The sequence below is a fragment of the Epinephelus fuscoguttatus genome, linkage group LG5, assembly GCF_011397635.1.
Source record: "Epinephelus fuscoguttatus linkage group LG5, E.fuscoguttatus.final_Chr_v1".
Taxonomy (NCBI): Eukaryota; Metazoa; Chordata; class Actinopteri; order Perciformes; family Serranidae; genus Epinephelus; species Epinephelus fuscoguttatus.
The window spans coordinates 10,812,368-10,836,249 of record NC_064756.1 but is presented as its reverse complement, the minus strand read 5'-3'; the positions used below and the strand labels follow the sequence as shown (position 1 = coordinate 10,836,249).

General features: G+C 40.4%; 1 protein-coding gene across 1 annotated transcript; it reads left to right on the top strand.

Moving 5' to 3' along the window:
- Positions 1-11,013: 11,013 nt before the first annotated feature.
- On the top strand, positions 11,014-15,010 carry mmp13b (matrix metallopeptidase 13b). Its single transcript, XM_049576431.1, has 11 exons — positions 11,014-11,122; positions 11,292-11,402; positions 11,855-11,982; positions 12,079-12,227; positions 12,366-12,491; positions 12,579-12,734; positions 12,848-12,968; positions 13,479-13,612; positions 13,694-13,853; positions 13,989-14,092; positions 14,205-15,010. The coding sequence occupies exons 1-11, from the start codon at positions 11,030-11,032 to the stop codon at positions 14,303-14,305; spliced, it is 1,383 nt and encodes a 460-aa protein (XP_049432388.1). The 5' UTR covers positions 11,014-11,029; the 3' UTR covers positions 14,306-15,010.
- Positions 15,011-23,882: the final 8,872 nt, after the last annotated feature.

Genomic DNA, 23,882 nt, shown 5'->3' with positions numbered 1-23,882 from the left:
ACTTTAAATTCTGGCGCACCATCGATTCGGGGTGATGAGGGGTGTAAGAAAATCGATTAACTTAATGGCTTGGGGCTTTTCTTGTAAATTATATTCTTTAAATTAAAAGTTTCACCGCATTTTTATTAGCTTAGTGCTTTTATTTTTATGGAAAGGCACATCCATCGAATTCCGGATCCTGTCTCACTCGCCCTGGTTCCGTTTCCTTACCAAAACGGTCACTAACGGCCCCAGACTAGCTGGAAACTGTCGGGAAACTGTCCGACTTCACCGCAGCTTTTTGTCACCGCCCCTGCTGCGGCCGCCTGCTCTCGTCTACTTTTCATGCTGTGCAAAGAGGCGCAAATTACAAGATGAGACCCTTATGAAAGTTTCACTTTAGTTCACACTGGTCTACTGCTACAGGCATTAAAATATGTGATGTTTAGATTAATTGTTAGTGTTTAGCCACCATGGAAATAAGCTCACATTAGCTTGCAAAGGTCACAAAGGTGACTTGAGAACATTTATGATGTTGGGCTACTTTTTAGGGCAACATGGCATAGCAACATACCTGCTAACAGAAATTAAAGTGAGTTGTAGGGAATATATACACCATATAATGTATAGGTGCAACAAGCAGTGGTAACATAAAAATTCTAGAGTGTTGACATATCTGCCGTTGCAATATTGCCAAATTGAGTATCCCTCAATATTTTTGCATGTGCCTTTTAAATTTGAAAAGTAGTAAAGTTTAAGTCAACAATTTAACATAGCCAGCATGCTAGCTAGCTAGTTAATGCTTTCTACATACCAACTGCTTGATAATTTACGTTAATAACTCCCCCCACTGCTAATTTAAAAAGGCCAACACAAACAAATGCTCTTGGTTTATCATGTGAAAGATTGCTTCCTCATAAGCCTCGCTTTAATTATGCAATACCTTCTATCAGTGGGCACAGTTTAGGCCACAGTTGACGGGCTAGCACGCTAACGCTAGCATGCATATATTAGCATGCTAGTGTTAGCGTGCTACAGCTAGCCCACTAACTCTGGCAGCCAGAAACAAATATCTATGACTCAATGACCCTTTGTCGACCCAAACAAAAACACATTTTTTTGTAGTGGCCTTTCTAAAAAGAGCAGGAATGAAAGTGTTACTGTAGTAGATAATACTAAGCAGCTAGCGCCCTAGCTGGCTAACTGTTAGCTCACCTTTGCAAGCTAATGTGAGCTTATTTCCATGGTGGCAAAATACTAACAATTAATCTAAAAAACATATATATATATATATATATATATAGATAGATAGCAGCAGCATGGCGCTCTTTGATGACATCACAAACGTTGATTGGCTGGACACAGTTCTGTCCCAGGACTATCATACAAAATATTCACAGGACTACAACCACTTGGCAAAATCAGGATGTGTGGAAGAGACAGACTATTTAGCTCCCAGTAAAACCTACTGAACGTCTGTATCACAAATAAGATGAGCATGAAATTAGTTATCAGAGAAAAGCTTGGGTGCAAATTCACCTGCTGTGGATGAGCCACCGAATTCTAACATGCCACACGTCAGGGAAGCGCTGATTTGTTACGTGAAACTACTTTAATCAGTGTTTTTAGTGTTTTCAACTACCTAGTCTATTTGTTGTAGAAGAGACCTGCAGATAATTTGGCCTCCTGTTAAAAACACCTGAACAATGAACACTGAAGAAGTCTCACTAGGTGAAGTCTCAGCTGGTTGCACTCTCCAATCCTCACCACTAGATGCCACTAAATCCCCCTAAATTTTACACACAGACCATTGAAGGCATTTGCACACCAAGTTTGTATTTTTTGTCTGATATGTTCAAAAATAAATACAACTTAAGGTTGTGTCAAAACTTTTACACATTGACTCAGAGTGTTCAACACCATTGTTTCCAACACTGAGCTTAAAAAACTGCCCCACACATTTCACAGGTATGCACAGGTGTGAGGGAACTAATCAGCTGTGGGTGTGTTTCTCAATAACTGACAACAGCCTGTGCACATACACAATAAAGGCTATTTACAAAATTATTCACAAAAAATGCGGATCTAATGAATGAACACATCGGCCTTGCAGCTTTCATAAACCACTCAAAATTTCCAACATTGTATATTCCTATGCCATGTGTCATAAATTGGTCTTTTTGAGATCCCAAAACCATTATAGCATGTTGGAAATAATGGTGTTCAATGCACCTGCATCTGAGACAAGTTGGAGTTGGATGTGCAAATACTTTTCTTCACACAAATAGAACAATAAAAAGCATCAGACTCTGTGCAAGTTTCTGTGCATAATAATTCTTATTGGATGACAGATTAATGAAACACATAACCAGTGAAAAATGTAGATTTGGTGTGCAAAGGCCTTTAGACTGCACTAATTATAACTGACTGTCTCATTTTTCCACAAGAAAACCTTTGAGAAGATTAAGTAATCTGTAATCACATAAATGTTCTGTTCGCAGTGGCTTTAAAAACATGTTGGATGTAATGCACTTTCACAAAAGTAACATAAGGAATGATCCAAAAGCAACAACCGAGACTAGATAGCAAATCATTTTGTAGTGACATGGATATTTCTGGTTTCTTCCCAGAAAACATAAAAAAATATATATATTTTTACAGGCTTTTTTTGGAAGACAGAACTAATCTGACATCAAAGTTGTTTGTGCTCTATTTATTCAAATTTAGCACTTCAGCATGAGGTTGTGGTAATGCCGGGGCATGACGAGAGGCATGCAGGAAACCAGAGGGACAAGAGCCGTGAGTTTGTGGGCTTCCACTCCATCACAGCCTCCTGCTAGAGTCTCTGCTGCCCTCCTGAGGTTCCTCTCCAGTATGTAGCTTATAAATTTTGCTGAGTGGGTCTGACCTTACACTGCGGCCGTCATTGTGGTTTGAATGTCAGCGGCTGCTCAGAAATTGCAGTTACTCAGCATTTTAATTGAAGCCTTTTTGGTGTTTTATTTGTAGACTTGCAATGTGCGAAGATGAAATTACAGTTTCAACCGTGTACTATATCATTTCTGATACATCTTTAGCATCTGTGTAATCTAAATCCTCTCTTTACTGTAAACTGTAGCTGATTCATATTGTGGCTCACAGACCAAGCCCATTGCCATAATCTAACCCACATTACACGCACATTCAAGATAAACGCAGATATAATGTTACAAAAGAAGCAGTATACAAAGTTTCAGACAACAAAAAAGTTGATTGTCATCGAGTTTGTGGTGATGTATTCCACACTTGGAGAAAACTTTAGGTAATCTTTTTTTTTGCAAGGGTAGCACGTCATATTGAAACCTAAAATCTGAATCAAAATGAGCAAAACAAATTAGCAAAAAAAAATTAAAAAAAAAACACACACATACAGCTCACTGAGGTGCTTTGCTGACAGAGCGTGTTTGAAGTTTGTTTGAAGCAGCTACAGGCACACAACAAACACTCAGTTGTTTAGTCACCAAATGCATATTTACACCAAAAACATTATTAAAATGTAGACTTGCACATTAATGATGATGTTGAATGTGGAACAAAGGGAAGAGGTTCCACTACAGCTCCATAAATGAGGCTGTCTTCTACTTCCTTTGAAATGTACACCGTCGGCTGTAGAATCAGCAAAATGTAAATGCAACTTCCATTTCATGACTCACTGTCTAGAGTGAGGCAAGTGATTCATTAATCCTTGCATGGGTAAGGACAAACTGAAAAAACTGCATAAAAAATGTGTGAATATACAGTACAGGCCAAAAGTTTGGACACACCTTCTCATTCAATGCGTTTTCTTTATTTTCATGACTATTTACATTGTAGATTCTCACTGAAGGCATCAAAACTATGAATGAACACGTGGAGTTATGTACTTAACAAAAAAGGTGAAATAACTGAAAACATGTTTTATATTCTAGTTTCTTCAAAATAGCCACCCTTTGCTCTGATTACTGCTTTGCACACTCTTGGCATTCTCTCCATGAGCTTCAAGAGGTAGTCACCTGAAATGGTTTCCACTTCACAGGTGTGCCTTATCAGGGTTAATTAGTGGAATTTCTTGCTTTATCAATGGGGTTGGGACCATCAGTTGTGTTGTGCAGAAGTCAGGTTAATACACAGCCAACAGCCCTATTGGACAACTGTTAAAATTCATATTATGGCAAGAACCAATCAGCTAACTAAAGAAAAACGAGTGGCCATCATTACTTTAAGAAATGAAGGTCAGTCAGTCCGGAAAATTGCAAAAACTTTAAATGTGTCCCCAAGTGGAGTTGCAAAAACCATCAAGCGCTACAACGAAACTGGCACACATGAGGACCGACCCAGGAAAGGAAGACCAAGAGTCACCTCTGCTTCTGAGGATAAGTTCATCCGAGTCACCAGCCTCAGAAATCGCAAGTTGACAGCAGCTCAGATCAGAGACCAGATGAATGCCACACAGAGTTCTAGCAGCAGACCCATCTCTAGAACAACTGTTAAGAGGAGACTGCGCGAATCAGGCCTTCATGGTCAAATAGCTGCTAGGAAACCACTGCTAAGGAGAGGCAACAAGCAGAAGAGATTTGTTTGGGCCAAGAAACACAAGGAATGGACATTAGACCAGTGGAAATCTGTGCTTTGGTCTGATGAGTCCAAATTTGAGATCTTTGGTTCCAACCGCCGTGTCTTTGTGAGACGCAGAAAAGGTGAACGGATGGATTCTACATGCCTGGTTCCCACTGTGAAGCATGGAGGAGGAGGTGTGATGGTGTGGGGGTGTTTTGCTGGTGACACTGTTGGGGATTTATTCAAAATTGAAGGCACACTGAACCAGCATGGCTACCACAGCATCCTGCAGCGACATGCCATCCCATCCGGTTTGCGTTTAGTTGGACCATCATTTATTTTTCAACAGGACAATGACCCCAAACACACCTCCAGGCTGTGTAAGGGCTATTTGACCAAGAAGGAGAGTGATGGAGTGCTGCGGCAGATGACCTGGCCTCCACAGTCACCGGACCTGAACCCAATCGAGATGGTTTGGGGTGAGCTGGACCGCAGAGTGAAGGCAAAGGGGCCAACAAGTGCTAAACACCTCTGGGAACTCCTTCAAGACTGTTGGAAAACCATTTCAGGTGACTACCTCTTGAAGCTCATGGAGAGAATGCCAAGAGTGTGCAAAGCAGTAATCAGAGCAAAGGGTGGCTATTTTGAAGAAACTAGAATATAAAACATGTTTTCAGTTATTTCACCTTTTTTTGTTAAGTACATTACTCCACATGTGTTCATTCATAGTTTTGATGCCTTCAGTGAGAATCTACAATGTAAATAGTCATGAAAATAAAGAAAACGCATTGAATGAGAAGGTGTGTCCAAACTTTTGGCCTGTACTGTATATGAAAAGAGAGTAGGTGTACACCCTAAAAGATAAGTGTAACTGTAACATGCTGCAAAACAAATTTAAAATCAACTTTTAAAAAAGGATCAGATCTTAATACAACAATGAAACTATGATGAAACTAATAGAAACACCCAATTGAAATCAAAACCAGGGTGTTATGCGAAAGCAACCAGTTCCATGTTCCATGTTTATCACGGCACGTCCGTCCGTTTGAGCTCATACATCATCTTTCGTCTGACGCAGCAGGGAAGTGGTTAATTTTTTGAATAAATCCATGATTCACAGTCACTTCCTCTGACACGATGAGGGCAAAGTTGCAAAAGCAGTGGGCTAGTCTATTTACACCAATTCCAGGCACTGGAATTAACAATAACAAAACCTAAAAGGCTTTGGGTTGGATGTTAACAAAGTGTGGATCTATCCTGAGATACAGCAAAGTGGGTCTTACAAGAAAATAAAGGCAACAAACCAATAAATAACACAGTCATGCAGCCAAAGCCGATGAACGATATGAGGTACAGTGGCCACTTCCTGTTGTGTCACAGAAAGGATGATGCAGGATGATGAGGGACCAGATGGGAGAGGAGGGAGAAGATGGTCTGTCCCTGTCTTCCTGGTATATGAGTATGACTTTGTGATGTCAATGATCTTTATGATATGAGTATGCGTGTCAGCTGGGTTATTTTGTGATGTTATGATGAATTGCCTGGGTGATTAGGCTATGCTGCAAATAATTTTTTCCACAGGGACAAATAAACGTATTTCGCTGGCAACCTTGTCATCTTTCGTAATGCTCCGTTGCAAACTTGGAAGAGCAGCTCATAATCCCAATCTTTGGATTCCTGTCTTCATAAAACACTTAATCTGATGCAGTTACATGCAAAAAACCATGACATGAGAACAATACCGCAATACCTGCAAATAAAGGCAGAACCACAGAGCTGTCTACAAACATCTAGCATATCAAACTAGCCACCTCAACACTGGATGTGTTACACAGCTAAACCAAGCATAATATGATATCTGAGAGCATGTTTTGATGCAGTGAGGTTGGACCCAAACAAAGGACGCTTAAAGGCAAGGAGACGGGGGTGTAATGGGAATGTATTTATTAAGGCTGGGGAAAAGGAAATGCAGACGTGGGAAAGCTTGGGCGGGTAGCTAGGAAACTGGGGCTGAAGCAGGTAGCGAGGCTGCTGGAGCAGGGTCTGAGGCCAGGGCTAGGGCTGACGAAACAATGGACAGGAGACATGGACTGGAGCCAGGGCAGACGGAAGTGCAGGAGACAGTTAGGCAGGGGATAACAGGCAACAACAAGCAACCAGGATAAATGCAGGTGAGCTGACAGGTAGCAGAGACTACAATCTGACAGACAGAGAAACAAAGACAGACAGAGAGGTGCTGGAAACACCTCGCCAGACCATTACGAGGCAGATAATTTCACAGATTCATCCAGGTATGGTGGCTGTTAATGAAAGTCTGACAACATAAAGCCAAGCCTTAGAAGCTGAGTCTGAAATGCCCACCCACACTTGTTATAGAGGACAAACATGAGTTTCCCAACATTATTTAAAACATTTTGCCCCTTTAGTGGTAACAATTCAGTTTCTTTGCAGTGTAATGAGCATTAAAGTCTTATGGGACGTCTAGGCTGTAGACTGTTGCTTTGAGACATGTAAGAACACCTCTTATTAAAAACTGGCAATGTTGCTAACCTCAGCAACCTGAAGTAATGTTCTAATTTCCATAACAGGAGTACCAAATAGTGTGCCATTTGTGGCTCACAGGTGAGTTTTCCAACCTGCCACGACCATAGAGGTCACACAACATGATTTTTATTTTTGACTACAGCAAGTGGGCCAAACAAAGTAATGTGTATGTTTCCATGTATGTCTGTGTTTGTGTATGTGTTTGTCGTGACATTTTAAAATAGCAGCAAAAATCCCCCTAGCTGCTAACTTCCCCTGGGATGACTCAGGAGCCCTCTGTTACCACCGTCTAAACAATGATGTTACTCCAAAAACATTTGTCTCCACCGGACGCTTAAGTGTTTGTTTTACATTACACATGATATCACTAATAGGATGCAGATGAGCATTGTTTATTCTGTGATGTTTGTGTAGCGCTCCTTTGTAACAACAAGTGACACCAGCAGTGTAATCTGTACGTCTTAATGACATGTGTGAGGTTTGGTTTTCTCTGGCAGCGCAGCAGCCTCACACTTTACAGCAACACTTGACAAACAGTCTCATACTTAGCCAGACATTGTCATTACGTAACATTTTCCTGAAGTATGTTGATAATTACTGGAATTGTGTCACTGTTAAATCATTCTGCCAAATGTCAAAACATCTCCTTATTGTTGTTATCGCGGCATTTTAAGTTGCTGCACTGTGTTTGTATCCAAGTTTGATTTAGGACAGTGTAAACAATTAAAAATGTATAATTCCAGTCATTTACAAGCCTTTTTTCTACTATGTAGAAGTTAAAGAGTTTCATTGTTGTGGCAGGAGCAAATAATTATACACCTTTGTTGTCTCACACAGACACAGATGTGAAAGATGCTGCATGTCTTTACCTGCCTAGACTCCACAGACCTGCAGGTACCCATACCTACTGTCTAGAACAACACTCGCAAGGTCTTTTATTGCCAAATATCATTTTGAACGCTGGTACTGCAATGCCAAACAGAAGAGTGGCTTAAACTTGTCAGAACTTTTCCTTTGAGATTACTGAAATATTGTTTCTTTTTTTTTTCTTTGAGAAGCATTGTTGTTTTCCATAAAATCAGTCCAGGTGCTTTAGTTCACAGCAGTACTTTGAGCTAAACGCTTGCTGAATGCTAACACGCTCACATTGAAATGCTAAAATGCTGATGTTTAGCAAATATTGTGCTCACTATGTTCGCCATTTTAGTTAAGCATGTTAGCGTGCTAACATTTTCTATTTAGCACTAGACACAAAATAAACCAGGCTAATGAGAGTGTCATTAGTTTTACAGGCATTTGGTCATTTTTATTAAAAAATACGAATATACCGGATTCATCCATCCATTTATAACTGCTTATCTGAAGCCGGGTCGCAACACTTTCCAGCTCCTCCTGGGGGACCCCAAAGCGTTCGCAGGCCAGATGAGATATGTAATCCTTCCAGCGTGTTTGGGATCTACCCCAGGGCCTTTTACCAGTGGAACGTGCCCAGAACACTTCCATCGGGAGGCACCCAGGAGGCATCCTGATCAGATGCCCGAACCACCTCAAGTGACCACTTTCGATGCGTAGGAGCAGCAGCTCTACTCTGAGCTCCCTCTGGATGTCCGAGCTCCTTACCATATCTCTAAGGCTGAGCCCCTCTGAGGAAACCCATTTTGGTCACTTTGTATCCGCGACCTCATTCTTTCGGTCACTACCCAGAGCTCATGACCACAGGTGAGGGTTGGGATGTAGATAGACCAGTAAATCCAAAGCTTTGCCTTCCGGCTCAACTCTCTCTTCACCATGATGGTCCAGCGCAGCACCCACATCACTGCACAATTTTACCTTATGATAGCGCTAAATGAAATGATAAAGGGACAGTTCTCCCCCAAATTAAAAATACATGATTTTCATTTTGTAGTGCTGTTTATCAGTCTAGATTGTTGTGGTGTGAGTTGCTGAGTGGTGGAGATATCAGCCATAGAGATGTCCGCCCTCTCTAGAATATAATGGAACAAGATGGCACTCGGCTTATGGTGCTTAAAGTGCCACAAAATGTCGACTGGAGAAACTCAACAGTGATGTCTTTATCCAGAATCATGACCCTGTTGCTCAAGATAATCCACAGACCTTGTTGTGAGCAGTTTCATATAGGAACTATTTTCTGTCTACTCAACTACACCTGCCAACCGCATCGCTGAGCAGAAGGAAGCGTGCATGTACTGCTCGCTCAGCTAGCACCACTGAGCTAGCTAATGTTACAGCTCAGCCGAGGACAACGCCATTAATGTTTACATCTCGTGCTGTCGCAAGCCTCTTGTCCATGAGTAGATGCACACTCCCTGCTGTGCAGTGATACGGTTAGCTGGTGTAGTTTGGTAGACAGAAAATAGTTCCTACATGAAACTGCTCACAACAAGGTCTGTGGATTATTTTGACCAACGTGGTCATAATTTATGGAAAGAGACATTGCTGTTGAGTTTTTCAGATGCACCTTTTTTTGGCACCTCAAGCCGAGTGCCATCTAGTTCCACAATATTGAAGAGAAGGCAGGCATCTCTACAGCTGATATCTCCAACACTTTGCAACTTACACCAAAACAATCTAGACTGATAAATAGCACTACAGTTAAGGGGGCATACCTGATGCGTGAACAAAATTTAATCATCATCTACAGTAGAAATCTAGTAGATGTAGTGATATTTCCCTGACTAAGTGAAAACTTACCTGACCTGTTGGTGCACTAGATCAAAAACATAGGTGATCACTAAAGTCATGAGGATTCAGCCTGTGGGCATTGTGAAGTCTGTACAAAAGCTTGAAACAGTTAATCTGATAGTTGTTGAGATATTTCAATCTGGACCAAAGTGGTGGACCAACACAGATCATTACTGTCATCCCAACAACAGTTCGAATTTCCTATTCATGATCAAATTGCTGTCTTGTATTTTGTGTTTTTTGCGCATCTGTAGATGTTATCATGACGTTAGCTGTGTGTTGTAATAAGCGGTTATTCAGAATTTGACGTGCAATTGTGTGTGTCACCAAGGTTTTCCTGCCGTGATCAAACCTCCTTCAGATTACGGTTCCCCTTAACTGAGAGAAACTGGGATCATTTACCTAATCAGTTTGTCATTGATGCTCTGTGTAATCCTGCTGACTCTGAGTCACACAACTACTGGACTTGGTAGGGAAAAAACTCAAATCAAGAAGAGCTGATTTCCATTATTACCACACAAAAGCCATGCAGAGAATTGTTTGTCTGGTTGTTTGTCTGTATGAGACGTTAATATCATAGAGGACATGTAAATTTAAACATCATGCTTTCATCATCTCTCTCTCTAGTTTGACGTGTGTTTGTTAGTCATGTATCCTTAAATGTCTTTACCTAAAATAGCAAGACACAGAATGACTATCATGAGACCAGCAGCAGCATGAAAGAATTCCCAAATTTCCCTATTTTTTATAGCAGGTCATACATTTATTCTCCACTGTACAGGGTGCACAGATGATAACTAATGATGTGACATCCTTATTAAGAGAGTCCCAGAGTATGTCCTACCATATATGGTCATCCCGTTTAAATCTAAAGACTGCCATGTTAGTTTTGTTTAAAAAACCAACAACAACAAAGGGATTAAATGTGCATCATTTTGCCTCATAGACATTTTTAATGCATGTATTGGGAAACTCCTTAAGTCATGTAAGTTTGGGAAATGGGAAAGGCTTTATCAAAGCATTTCAGGGGAGTTCAAAGGAGTACACTCAAACCACAGTGTGTGGAGTTTTACAGATACAAGCACATTCTTACAAAGGAGGAAGTGGCGAGGTGCTTTTACATGAATCACTGAGACCCTTTGAAAAAAAAGTGGACCAAAGCACTATAAATACCCGTCAGACCTTCTTGACACCAATGACTGGTTTGAACATCGCAGAGACAACAACAATGATAGCTCTACTGCTGCTGCTGGCACTGGCCGCTCACTCCTTTGCTGTGCCTCTGCCGTCTGAGGACAAAGACAACTTTCTTTTAGCAGAGGTAAGATCTGAGCTCTCTCATTCAGACTGTGTTTAGTCTTTGTTTTTGTCTTTGTTTTTGTCATAATCAGTGAAAAAAGACTCCACATAGTGTTGGAGTTCAGTAATCCCTGTCTGTTTTTTCATAATTATGATATGTCATTCAGCTTATGTTCTCTTTCCACAAACAGAAGTACCTCCGTCGCTTCTATGGCCTCCCAGCTGGTCTCCAAGGTCGACAGAGGTCAGCAGGTGCCCTCGAAAGCAAGATCAAGGAGATGCAGAAATTCTTCAAACTCAAGGTGAGCAGATCTGGGAAGTTCTTATTAATCCTGCTGGAAATGTGCAGCTGTTTTTGTGTCATAATTTATATTTTTCTTTTATTTGATGGTGTAGTTGAAGCAGGTTTTATTCACTGTTGAAAGAGAGATTAAACTTTAATGTGAATGAAGCGTCAGAATATTATTCTTGATGGACATTGATGTGTGAAGATTTTTTAATGTGATATGTGATTAACTTTGATCCACAGTCATTGTTGGTTAAGCTGGGCATGTAGAAAAGATTTGGGTTTACATTAAAACTTTGGGAAAGCATTTTTGTGGGAAAGTTGAATCGATTTGAGTTGAGTTACCTTTATTGCCATTAAAACAGCCTTTGTTAGGGACTTGAATTGCTGAGTTCATGGTGCAGAACAGACAGGACAACATTTAACCATGTACCCATCTAACATATTTTGTTTCCACCTCTTCTGAAGGTGACGGGAAATCTGGACGACAACACTTTGGAGCTGATGAAGCAGGCCAGATGCGGCGTCCCTGACATCGGGGAGTACAACCACTTCCCTCGACACCTCAAATGGCAAAATAACAAAGTGACATTCAGGTACGCACTGAAATATTTTTCCAAGGAGTTTAGAACATGACCACCAGCATCATTTATTCACTCACTTTCCTTGTCGCCTGTCCCCTGATGTTGCAGGATAGTGAATTATACACCAGATCTGAAGAAGGCTGATGTAGACAGAGCCATCCGCAAGGCACTGAACGTTTGGTCTGATGTCACCCCACTGATCTTTAAGAAGCTGCGCCAAGGCAATGCTGACATTATGATCAGTTTTGGATCAATGGGTAATTCTTATATACTGTATCCTCCAAATACAAGCACAAACATACATGATGTTGATGTTAGGGTAATCACATGCAAAGAATTATAACAGTGCACATTCTGCTCCACACGTTAAAGACTCTCTGTCCTTTATTCTATAGAGCACGGAGACCATAATCCTTTTGATGGGCCTAATGGATTACTTGCTCATGCCTACCCGCCCGGCCAAGGCATCGGAGGAGACACTCACTTTGATGAGGATGAACACTGGACCAAAGATTCATCAGGTGAGAGTTATGAACAAATGTACAACATACATGCACAAGTCACTGATCTGTATCTTAGGATTAAAACTGAACATCTTTTCTCTACAGCTTACAACCTGTTCATAGTGGCCGCCCATGAGTTGGGCCACGCCCTCGGTATGTCCCATTCCACAGACCCAGGCGCCCTGATGTACCCCGTTTACTCGTACACTACAGGCTACCCGCTCGCTGAGGATGACATTGAAGGCATTCAAGCTCTCTATGGTAGGAAAAAAACCCCTCAATAACTTAAAGTCAAACTCTTTTTATGGCATGAGACTTTTTTTTCATGGACATTTTATGTGAACTGTGCATTAATGACCAATATTCAATCACAGGCCCGAACCCAAACCCAAAGAAAGTGAAGCCAAAGCCTGACGCACCAAACAAATGTGACCCCATGTTAACTTTTGATGCCGTCACAGAGCTCAGAGGAGAAACCATCATCTTCAAAGACAGGTACAGTGAGAACAATGATGGTGCTTTAAAAAAGTATAACACATAAGCTCTCGATCATGATCGTCATGGACTAGACTATTAACCTTTCACCACTACGGTGTGTAAGAAAGAGTTGATTATTCTTTGACTTAAACATTTGCTCTGTATTGAGAGTTACATATTGTAGCAGGGGCGTTGTAGCTGGGGGACAGTGGAATAGATGACTCAGGGCCCCTAATTAGTGTCATAACTAAATTGAAATTGGTTGAATAAATTGGTTGAAAGACTGAATTTTATATAAAAAAAAATTGTGGGAGCTCTCTGAGGCTTTTCTCACACCTTAAAGGCACAATTGGTTCGGTTCGTCTCTTGACTGCTTGTGAAAGGTGCGTTATAGAGGAATGGATCAAGAAAGGATAGACGGGGGCCCACAGAGACTGTTAATGCATAGGGCCTAGAATTTGGTGCTACACCTCTGTATTGCAGAATAATTTATGCAGCTATTTGTTTATATGCCGCTCTTTGTTGCAGATTCTACTGGCGTCTCCATCCTCAGATGCCTGAGCCTGAGCAGACAATGATCAAGTCAACATGGCCCTCCATCCCCAATAAGGTGGACGCAGCATACGAAAACCCAGAGAAGGATGTAGTCATCATATTTAGTGGTGGGTTATATACTTAATTTGTATTTTTTAGATACTATAGATGCAGCATGTGTTGACCAAAACTCTGCTCTGTCTCAACAGGGATCCGAATGTGGGCTTTGAATGGATATAACCTTGTGGATGGTTACCCTAAGTACATACACAAACTTGGACTTCCCAAGAAGATCAGGAAAATAGATGCTGCTGTTTACATCAGAGACACTGGGAAGACTCTGCTCTTCACTGATGAGGACTATTGGAGGTAATGTGGTCATGTGCACCACATCTCTCTCAAGTCTTTACATCTGCAGAGAACAATATTCTTTGGGATCAACACTGACATTTCATCACATGTACAGTAGTATATTAACATGTTGATTTTATTTGTCACACACAGTTATGACGAAGCAACAGGCACCATGGATAGCGGCTACCCACGAGCCATTGAAGACGATTTCCCTGGGATGGATGACGAGATCGACGCTGCTGCTTATCACTATGGTAATATGAAGCCACATCTATCACATTTTCACTTAGGTTAAAATATGATTTTTTTTCCACCACTACCACTTTACCGCTTTCCCTAACTGATATCCCGTCTGTTGTCTTTCAGGATACCTGTACTTCTTCCACGAACAGATGCAGTACGAGTACAGTTACAACTCAAGAAAGGTCATTCGCATCATGAGGACCAACTCCATTCTCAACTGCTGATGAAACTGCCTCTTACCATCAGTGCTGGCTTAAAATTATATGTGGCTTTACTGAATAAGAGGGGAAATTGAGACGTGCAGGGTTAACCTGATACAGTTAAAGTTAAGAAAAATGTTTATTTTTACTGGTGCTGGACACACATAGGCCATACGGTATATTTTTTTTCAGACACAGAATGCTGAAAATGTATTTGCGTAGATTATTTCTATTTATTTTACATCTCTATATTTGTACTACCAGTCTCACTTTTGACAGCAGGATCCTGTTATTTGACTACATGTTTCGCTAATATTAAGGAGCTGAGCGGTTTAATATATTTTGTGTTTGTTTTTAGATTTTTTTTATTGCAGTTGATGCAGAGAAAGCTTGATATCTGATCTTGGTGTTGAATTGCTGAACATAAAGTAATGTTGTCCCATTTAGTGACATTTTAAGGGGACTGCACTTACAGCATTTCCTCAACATCGTAGACCTTACTCTGTACAATAGCGCTTTTTTTTGCATGAGATGAGATTTAACACTTGACACAAAGGGGACTGTGTCTGAAACATGCACTAATTCAAACCATTTTTTTTTTTCACAAACTGCTTTAACTAAATGTCATTTTAGCACTGATGTATTTTTGACATGCATGACATATGTGAATTTTCTTGTCAGTATTGTTAAAACCTTTTGGCAAATTAATTATTAAATAAAATGTAAGTTAACGAGGCAACTGGTGTGGTCTTTACGTATACATTTACATATAACATATTTTAACTCAAACCTGATTATACTTTCTTACAAGTTATTTGCATGGGGAAGTCAGATCATCCATAATCTTAGCGCAGATGGACTGCTGCTGCCACTTCAAGGCTGCATTCATATAATACACTGGCCAGATGTAAATTTGTAATGCTTCTTGGAGCTTCCCTGCACACTTAAGATGATGTACTTTGCAGGAGGGTTATTGGCCTAATTTAGTATGAAAAATGCATGAGAATTGGAACATGATTATTTCGTTATTGCAGCAACATTTAATAGAGTCCTCGGACAAGAGTTTAATTTATATATTTGCAAGAATTGTTTGAGAAATGTAAAATATACAAGAACTCAGCAAAACAGTAAATGTGCTGTAGTGTTGGTATAGCACCTCCTGCCAAGAAACTCTGGATCATGTACATGTAATACCCCACCTTTTCCACTAGAGAGCACTCCTATCAACAGTTTGGGAACATACAGATCCTGCTTTAAAAAGAGTTCTGACAGATATGGAGCAGATTCAGTGAGATTTAGAAAATATAAGTAACATTTAATGTAAGTACAACATCATGGCAATGTGCCACAGCTAGATGTCAAGTCTCGAAACCACCAAGTGTCTCCTGAGTTTGGAAAATGAACAAATAAATGAAGAAAAAAATCAGTTCATGATTCATTAGTGCAGCAAATGTTGGGGAAAATCTTTTCTCTGGCATTATTAGACCTGAACATACCTCGCATCAAACAGACTAAGCATTAATCGCATTAATAAAGGGCCATTACACACAGTATCTTTATCCTCCAGCATACTATAACAACCTAAAGCCAATTACCTTAACAGAAAGTTTAGGGAGTTAGGTGAGATGTTTATGAAAATTAAGAATTTATGTAGTGTGAGCAGTCCAATTTTAAATGGTCAGTATCTCACGCGGAAGTTTGGGAAACAGCGAAGCTTGAGCCAAGCAGCATAATCCACAGGCCCAATCATGTGGATGTAATTACAGTGCAGTGAAGCAGTCACCTCATTTGCTCATTTCCGAGGTATTGCGTGGTGTGGGTCGCGTCACCGCTCCACAAATCCCGTGCGTTCATCACCACTGTTGGCTCCGAGAGTCTGCTTTATCTGAAAGTAATACGTCATTTACATAAGCCTTTTTTTCAATCAAATTCAGATTATAATGTCATTTGCATGTGCCACAAATCATACTTCCCCTTCAGCTTGCCACTTCAGACTTCATGTGTTTTGAATAGAAATTTAAATTTGGAAGTGCAATGCAAAACAAGGGGAAAGACATGGCAAAGGAAACATTTAAACAAGAGAGCTCATTGTTTTTGGCACTGATACAGCTGTCTCCAGGCCTGTGTTGAAATCTCCAGTCCTCTCCCTTGATGTTTATGATGTTTAGAGGTGCATGTTTGTGGCCTGGTGGAAAGCAAATCCAGTTTTCAAAGACAGGAGAAGCACTCACAGTGAAATACAGCTGATATGAGATTTAAAGCTGTCTCTAATGTATGTTTATTTCAGTGTGAGGATTACTTTGCCTCCTATACTTGGATGTGTTTTCACTCCTCTGGGAAGGTGAACAAGGCAGTCTCTTGTCTCTAAATATTCATTACTGACATGCTCTCGCTCCTCGGTGGTTTGCAGAAATTCAGCAACTTTTAGTGTTGACTTAACTTTTGGCTTTTATAGAGCAGTGCGAGCAAGAAACATGAAAAATTTAGTCACTTTTAGCCCCATGTGGATTTAGAGGTCATGTAAGTCTCCCCTTTTCCTCCATCTCATTCCAGTCACAGCCGGGCACCTCTCCCCGTTCCTGCACCAGTCAGAAGTCATTACCATATCTGACTCTTTCAACTCGTTCAAAATGCAGCATTGAGGATTTGAACTGGAGCCAAATTAAAAGATCATAAACCTTGAATTTTAATGTCTCTGCATTGGTTACAAGTTAGGTGGAGTGGTGCTGGCTTTACTGATGTTAAAAGTGCAGCCACGTCAAGACTTTACAAAGAGTTCGCTGCCCTGTGAGGAAAGATTTAGATCCTGCAGCCCTTCTGATCATCCTGCAGCCAAGACAAGGTGGGTGTGGTTCAGCAAGTGGACTGGAATGAGCTCCCTGAAGCTAAAATTTTTTCATCCACCTCTTATTTATCCTCATTTTATTTTGATTTTATTGTGTTTTTTGACCTTACTTTATTTGTTTCATTTGTTTATCTCTATAGCACTTAATTAAGTTAGTTAGTTAGTTAATGAAAAAATGTAGAGCAAGGATAGAGACAGTTCAATGGGGTCAAAGAAAAATGGCAATGGAAGTAAAAAAAAAAAAAAAGAAAAAAGAAAAGGTGGTATCCTTTGAGAAAACCTTCACACAGTCCAGCCCAGCAGCTCCTGATGGAAACCAGATGGTGGAGAATGACGGAGAGGGCAGCAGTCTCAGGATGTATCCCTTTTCCTCTGGGAACTCCCTCCTCAGGCCCCCAATATGAGGAGGGTGATGCAAGACTCCTGCTACTCCTACACTGAGATGATTATTCTGAGTGTGAGCAAACCACAAGGTTTGGGGAACTTATGAAATGTCATTAAGACAGAAATCTTTCATCAAATTATTCATATATTTTAAAACATATGAATTGACAAACTAACATACGTGTACACATTTTACAACATGCCTGCCAGAGTGCAGGTCGGTTAGGTACAGGATAGGCACTACATTGTTCAACTTCATTTGAACAGTACTGATGACTGTGGCTTTTATAGTGTACTTAGCGCTGATAGTGGCAAATATTATGCTTCTGGGTGTATCTGTTTATTTTCTGTTGTCATCTATTTAGTGTTCTTGTCTCATCTGCCTGTTGTTATTCTTCCTCTTTCCTTGAATAGAACAGAAAAAATCTGAAGTCATCGTATTTGTAAAGCAGCCAGTGATTCACTGAAAAGGCACAGTCTGTGTTTCTTCCTCCTACTGGATGCTGGAATGTGCAGAAGGTCAGCCTCTGCTCTGTGTCGACCCGTGAGTAGGTAAATCTGACCAGACATGACTCAGGGGCGGACACTGCTGTGTGTTAAAAGTGACCTGTTAATCCAGTAAAGGAGTTCATCTCTTTGGTGTGACAGCAGCCCTTGCAGCAGGCTTTTAGGATTAGTTGAGGCCTCTGGAGTGTTTCCCTAAAACTTGATTTACAAAAACAGTTACAAGAATCATAATCATGCATCAGAAAATAAAGCTGTGGAAGGGTCACACTGTGAAAATAAAGACTTATTTTGAACAGTCTGACTGAGTAAGAATTCACATGGACCTAATGTTTGATCTTGGGTGCATTTGCCACCATCTGTTACACAAAACTATGTAACAAAATCATGTGGACTTTGGCTCAAGATGGAAGTCAGGATACACTTGTACTGTGAATACAGCAGCAAACAATTGTTCTTTCTAAACAAAACATGACCTCAATTTCCAGCGAGGGAACAGATGTCGAACGCAGACTTGTGAACAGCTGATGGAACCGTTCTAACCTCAGTGTGAGGACCTCTGTTTGCAAAGAATCAGCATAATAAAACTTACACTGTACAACACTACTGACCAGGAGCTGGTCCTCCTCATGCTGAGTCATGGTACAGCTTTTTAAAGTGTGTGAGTCAGTTAAAAGAGATGTTTACTTTTCCTGGAAAGTTTGACTTTCTTTGCAGATGTGAGGTTTTTAGGGTACAGCAGTATTTTTGGAAATAAAGCAGTGTTCACTTGCAGCCCATTGTCACAGGTTGCCTTCAGGTTGTGACAAAGAGAGTTGGAAAAGGAGCAAATTTTAACCCTTTTTCCATTTAGTCTTGTAAGCATAGAGTAAAGTCTGAAATATGTGTATATATTTTGTGAAATAGAAACTTATTTTTTTCTGTTTTCATTTGCTTTTAATCTTTTTGCGACACCTTGTGAGGGCCCCCCTGGGTTACTGTCTTACACAGTGTCTTGCAAAAGTATTCAACCACCTTGGTGTTTTCGTATTTTGCTGTCTTAAAACCTGTAATGTGAATGGATTATTATTTGGATTTTTTTGATGGACCTACACAAAATAGTCGAAATTGGTGAAGTGAAATGAAAATAAAAAAGATGTTTTAAAAATTTTAGCTTGGCTTTATGGATTAGTGGCCAGAAAAAAGCCATTGCTCAAAGAAAGAAAGAAATAAGATGATGAAGATATATATATATGTCATTTTTATTTTATTTCATTTTATTTTGTTGTTTTTTTTATTTTATGTCATTCATTTATTTTGTAGGTAAAGACAACTGGTATTATATATATCACACACTGAGACTGGTTTATACTTGTAAGTCACGGATATTTGGTAATTTGTATTATATACTAACATAGGTTTTTGTAAGATAAATATTTGGGAATCACTATTATATAGGTTATTTTTGTGTGACAAAGTTAAAAGGTAATAGCAATGGTGGCAGCAGTAGCTCAGTCCGTAGGGACTTGGGTTGGCCTGTTCAAGTCCCCGTCCAGACCAAAATATGGAGCGTGGACTGGTAGCTGGAGAGGTGCCAGTTCACTTCCTGGGCACTGCCAAGGTGCCCCTGAGCAAGGCACCAAACCCCCCAACTGCTCGGAGCACCTGTCATGGGCAGCCCACTCTGACATCTTTCCACTTAGTGCATGTATAGGTCCAGTTTGTGCATGTGTGTGTTCGGACCTGTGTGTAATTGACAAACAGAGTGAAAAATTGAATTTCCCCTCTGGGATTAATAAAGTATATATACATACATACATATATATATATATATATATATATATATATATATATATATATATAAAATATTTAGAAAAGTTTATAGGGTATAAAAGGTATAGGTTTATATGCTTTTAATTATTTGTAAATACTTATTTCTGTCTGTCTGCTTGTTTATATATTCATGTCTTTTTTTTCATTTTCAAAGTAAATATCAAGTATCAATATCAAAGAAATAAGAACATGTTTGGAGTTAACCAAAAGCCATGTGGGAAACATATGGAAGAAGGTACTCTGGTCATATGAGACTAAAATTAAACTTTCTGTCCACTCTGTCATAAAGCCCAGCTCTGTGGAGTGTACAGCTCAAAGTTCTGTGAACAGATACTCATGTGTCTGCTGTGGAGCTTTCCAGCTCCTTCAGGGTTATCTTTGGTCTCTTTGTTGTCTCTCTGATTAATGTCCTCCTTGCCTGGTCTGAGAGTTTTGGTGGGCGGCCCTCTCTTGGCAGGTCTGTTGTGGTGCTACATTATTTCCCTTTTTTGTAATAATGGATTTAATGGTGCTCTGTGGGATGTTCAAAGCTTCGGATATGTATTTTTGGAACCCAACCCTGATCTGTGCTTCTGCAGAACTTTGTCCCTGACCTGTTTGGAGACCTCCTTAGTCTTCATGGTGCCCCTTGCTTAGTGGTGGTGCAGATTCTGGGGCCTTTCAGGTGGACGTATACTGAGATCAAGTGACACTTGGATTGCACACAGTTGGACTTTACTGAACAAATTATGTGACTTCTAAAGATAATTGGTGGCACTAGGTCCTTTAAGTTACTTCATCATAGCAAGGGGGGTGAATACATCATATGCACGCATCACTTTTCCCTTTTTTATTTTTCAGAAGGTTTTAAAAACCTTTTTTTCATTGCACATTACCAGTGTTGATTCTTTTCTGTGGGTCCATTACAAAAAAATCCAATAAAAATCCATTTCAGTTAAAGGTTGTAACACAATGAAATAGGAGCAACGACAAGGGGGGGGGGGGGCGAATACTGTTGCAAGGCACTGAACTAAAATGTTGCATCAGTTTTTTTATATGGACGTCGAATTCAATAATGTGCAAGGACTGAAAAACTGAATGAACACGTTGCATTTTTATTGTTTAATCCAAGTGTGATTTTCTTTAGGATTTACTAATTGCATAGCAATGCCATTCTGTGGTACAAACTTCAACAGCTTTAGCTCTTGAGAAAAACAGGCAAATCATTGTGGCCTGTGACAAGCTGAGCTGATCTTTTGTTTGTCTGAAAAACAAAACCTCTGTGCTGAGCTGCAGTACGCTGACACAGTGCCTTGGTGTCTATTGTCACGGCAGCACGACAAACCAGAGGGCATACGGAGCATCAATACGTCAATATCACTGTTGTCAGATGAAAATGTTGCTACATCGCCTCTGGAAATCCATAAACAGGTTATTGTGAAGTTAAAAAACAGTTATTCACTCATACATCCTAAACAAACACTTCAGAAACTTGCTTGTAAAAACACATTCTTTGGTTTCAGCCTCCCACGAGAACGAAAAGCAAAACCTTTGCAGCGTTCAGAGCAGTATGGGCTCGTTGTTGAAGCAAAGTGAATTACAGCTGCTTGGATAACTTGATCCTCCAGAGGATCTATCCTGGGAAGGTCAGATTACATTTGTTTGATAGCTGTTCAAGCAAGAACAGAACACTTAATAAAGACACCCTGGTTCTGCCTGCCTGAATTAATTATACACAGTTCAAAGCTTCCCTCTGCTTTGAAGTAATTACATCTCAGAGCTAGACCACTGCAGAGAAGCCAGTGATTACTTTTTGATATCTTTGCTCATATGTCCCACACTGCCATAATGCAAACAGCACGCCTAAATTAAGTTGTTTTTGGGAAATGAAATTAATTGTGATGTTGAAAAAATCCTGTTTTCTACTGTTGGTGTGCTCTGCAAAACAAAACAAGAACAAGAAAAACAGGTAAACAAAGTCACTTTTTGTTCGGTGGAAGCAGAGGCGAGATAAATCTTGTTCAGACTTGCATAAAAGTAAGCTGCAGTTTGTTTGGTCTTGATTTCACAACAGACACGGTCAGATAAGTTGTACATGCAAACACGGTTTTTATCAGCTGTCACTGACTAAAGGTTTTTATTGATCCAGTGTCTGTTGACCCCTTTATCCACCTGAAAACAGTCTCTCCTGATTACTGCCCCTCTTCCTGTGACTGTCCTGTATTTGTGTGATGACATTATTTCAAACCAACAAAGCAAGATGTCACAAGGAGATAAAACACAAAGCATCTGCTTTGGCAGTGCGTTGTGGCTTTATTTGAACGCGTCTGTTTCTTCACTTGCACCGGAAATTAACTTTCTGTCAGCAGTGTATTCCAAATAAATGTCACTGCAGGGTTTGTTTTTCAGTGTCAAACAGAAATGTCAACATTTCTATCAAGATCTCTATTGATCCTTACTCTGTGGTGAACCTCTTCACCTCCGCTAGCTGTAAAGCATCATTAAAGCTGCTCTTACAAATTGTGTTTCATCATGTTGTGGTGTTTTCTCTGAACAGAGGAGTAGACATATGTACAGATCATCATCTTTGTCAGTCAGCTAGTCTCTGATGTGTCATGCAGTTTGCACGGCAACACATTTGTGCTGCTTTTCAACTCATCTGTGCATGTCGCAGACTAGACAGAGGGACATTGTTGGGAGCGAACTGAAATGTTAATAGACATGTGACCTGATCTTCATTCAGTGAGGCTGTCTTTGTAGATCAAATTGATACTGAACCTGAATTGAAATTACTATTTGTGCAGTCTTTTGAGGCATGCTTTGTGATTGGGCTGCAATTAACTTTGACTTGACTAATTTGTATGTCACTTTGCAACCCAGTCTCACTCTGAAGTGGTCAAAATCTGCTTGGGCAGTGACTCGTGGTGTCAGACACTGACGACAAAAGCTGTCCTTTAACATGGTGGTGGTGGCTGTTATATTTTAATGGTGCTTGGCAGCGTCAGGGGGAAACACGGCAGGACAAGAACGAAAGTTAAGGCAGTGAACGTACAAGTAGGGCTGGTGTGAGGTGTGGTCCAGGAGAGCAGTGTTCACCTTGTTCTTTTTCCCTAAACCTAACCACGTGCTTTTGTTGCCTAAACAAAACCACGTACGTTAGTTGCTGGAGAAAAAAAACAAGGTCAATTTGAGGTGCTGTACCAACATAGTGTATTTATTTCGAAAGAGACTGTATGTAAACAGAAATTTTCCTGTGAAAATGGAAGTGTGTTTTGAAAGACAATGCATGTAACAGGCAGAACTTGACACGGTGTCCTAGAACGTCAACAACCAATGCACCCAGGGTACCTTGCACGTCGTGTCTGGATGTAGAGGGTCCATGACCAAACGTCGATATGTGACGAGGTTGGAGTGAGAATGTGTTGCACTTTGGGTTGCCTTTGGGTATGGAATGTGCTGTATAAATACATTTTCTGATTGAGATCTTGTCCACTGATATTTCACTATTGAAACCAGACTTTATGTTAGACATGATGAGCTACAATAGTGTGAAAAAATTCCGCACTTTTGATCTGTAACCTGATTAGTTGTGCTGCTGCATTCCCTGAATGTCTCTGCAATTTCACAGTGTCGTAGTGACCATTTAGCGCTACTGCATGTTTCTGATGGATGGCTGGTTCCTTGGGTGTCAGCATGCTTCAGGAGAAAAAAAAGCAACAACATCTGGTAAGTATTTTCTGCTGTGGGGTCAATCAACAAAAGGCTCTCAGGAAGCCCCCTACCAACTAGAAGAGAAAGAGCTGCATTCACACACACACACACACACACACACACTCACACATAAGCACAACTAGACTCAAATACCACACAAACCGAGATTCTGGCTTTGTTCAAGATCCTCTGCATTCTCACACTCAAGGTTAAGCATGTAACATCAACAGTCCAACTATGGCGCAATCTGTGAAAACCCCCTCGGTTTAGTCAGCCTTATTTTGGCTGTTTTTGTGTCTTGGAGTTTAAAAGATGTGTCACAGAAAGGGGGGCATAATGTCTTCTCTGTCTCACAGGACAAAACAC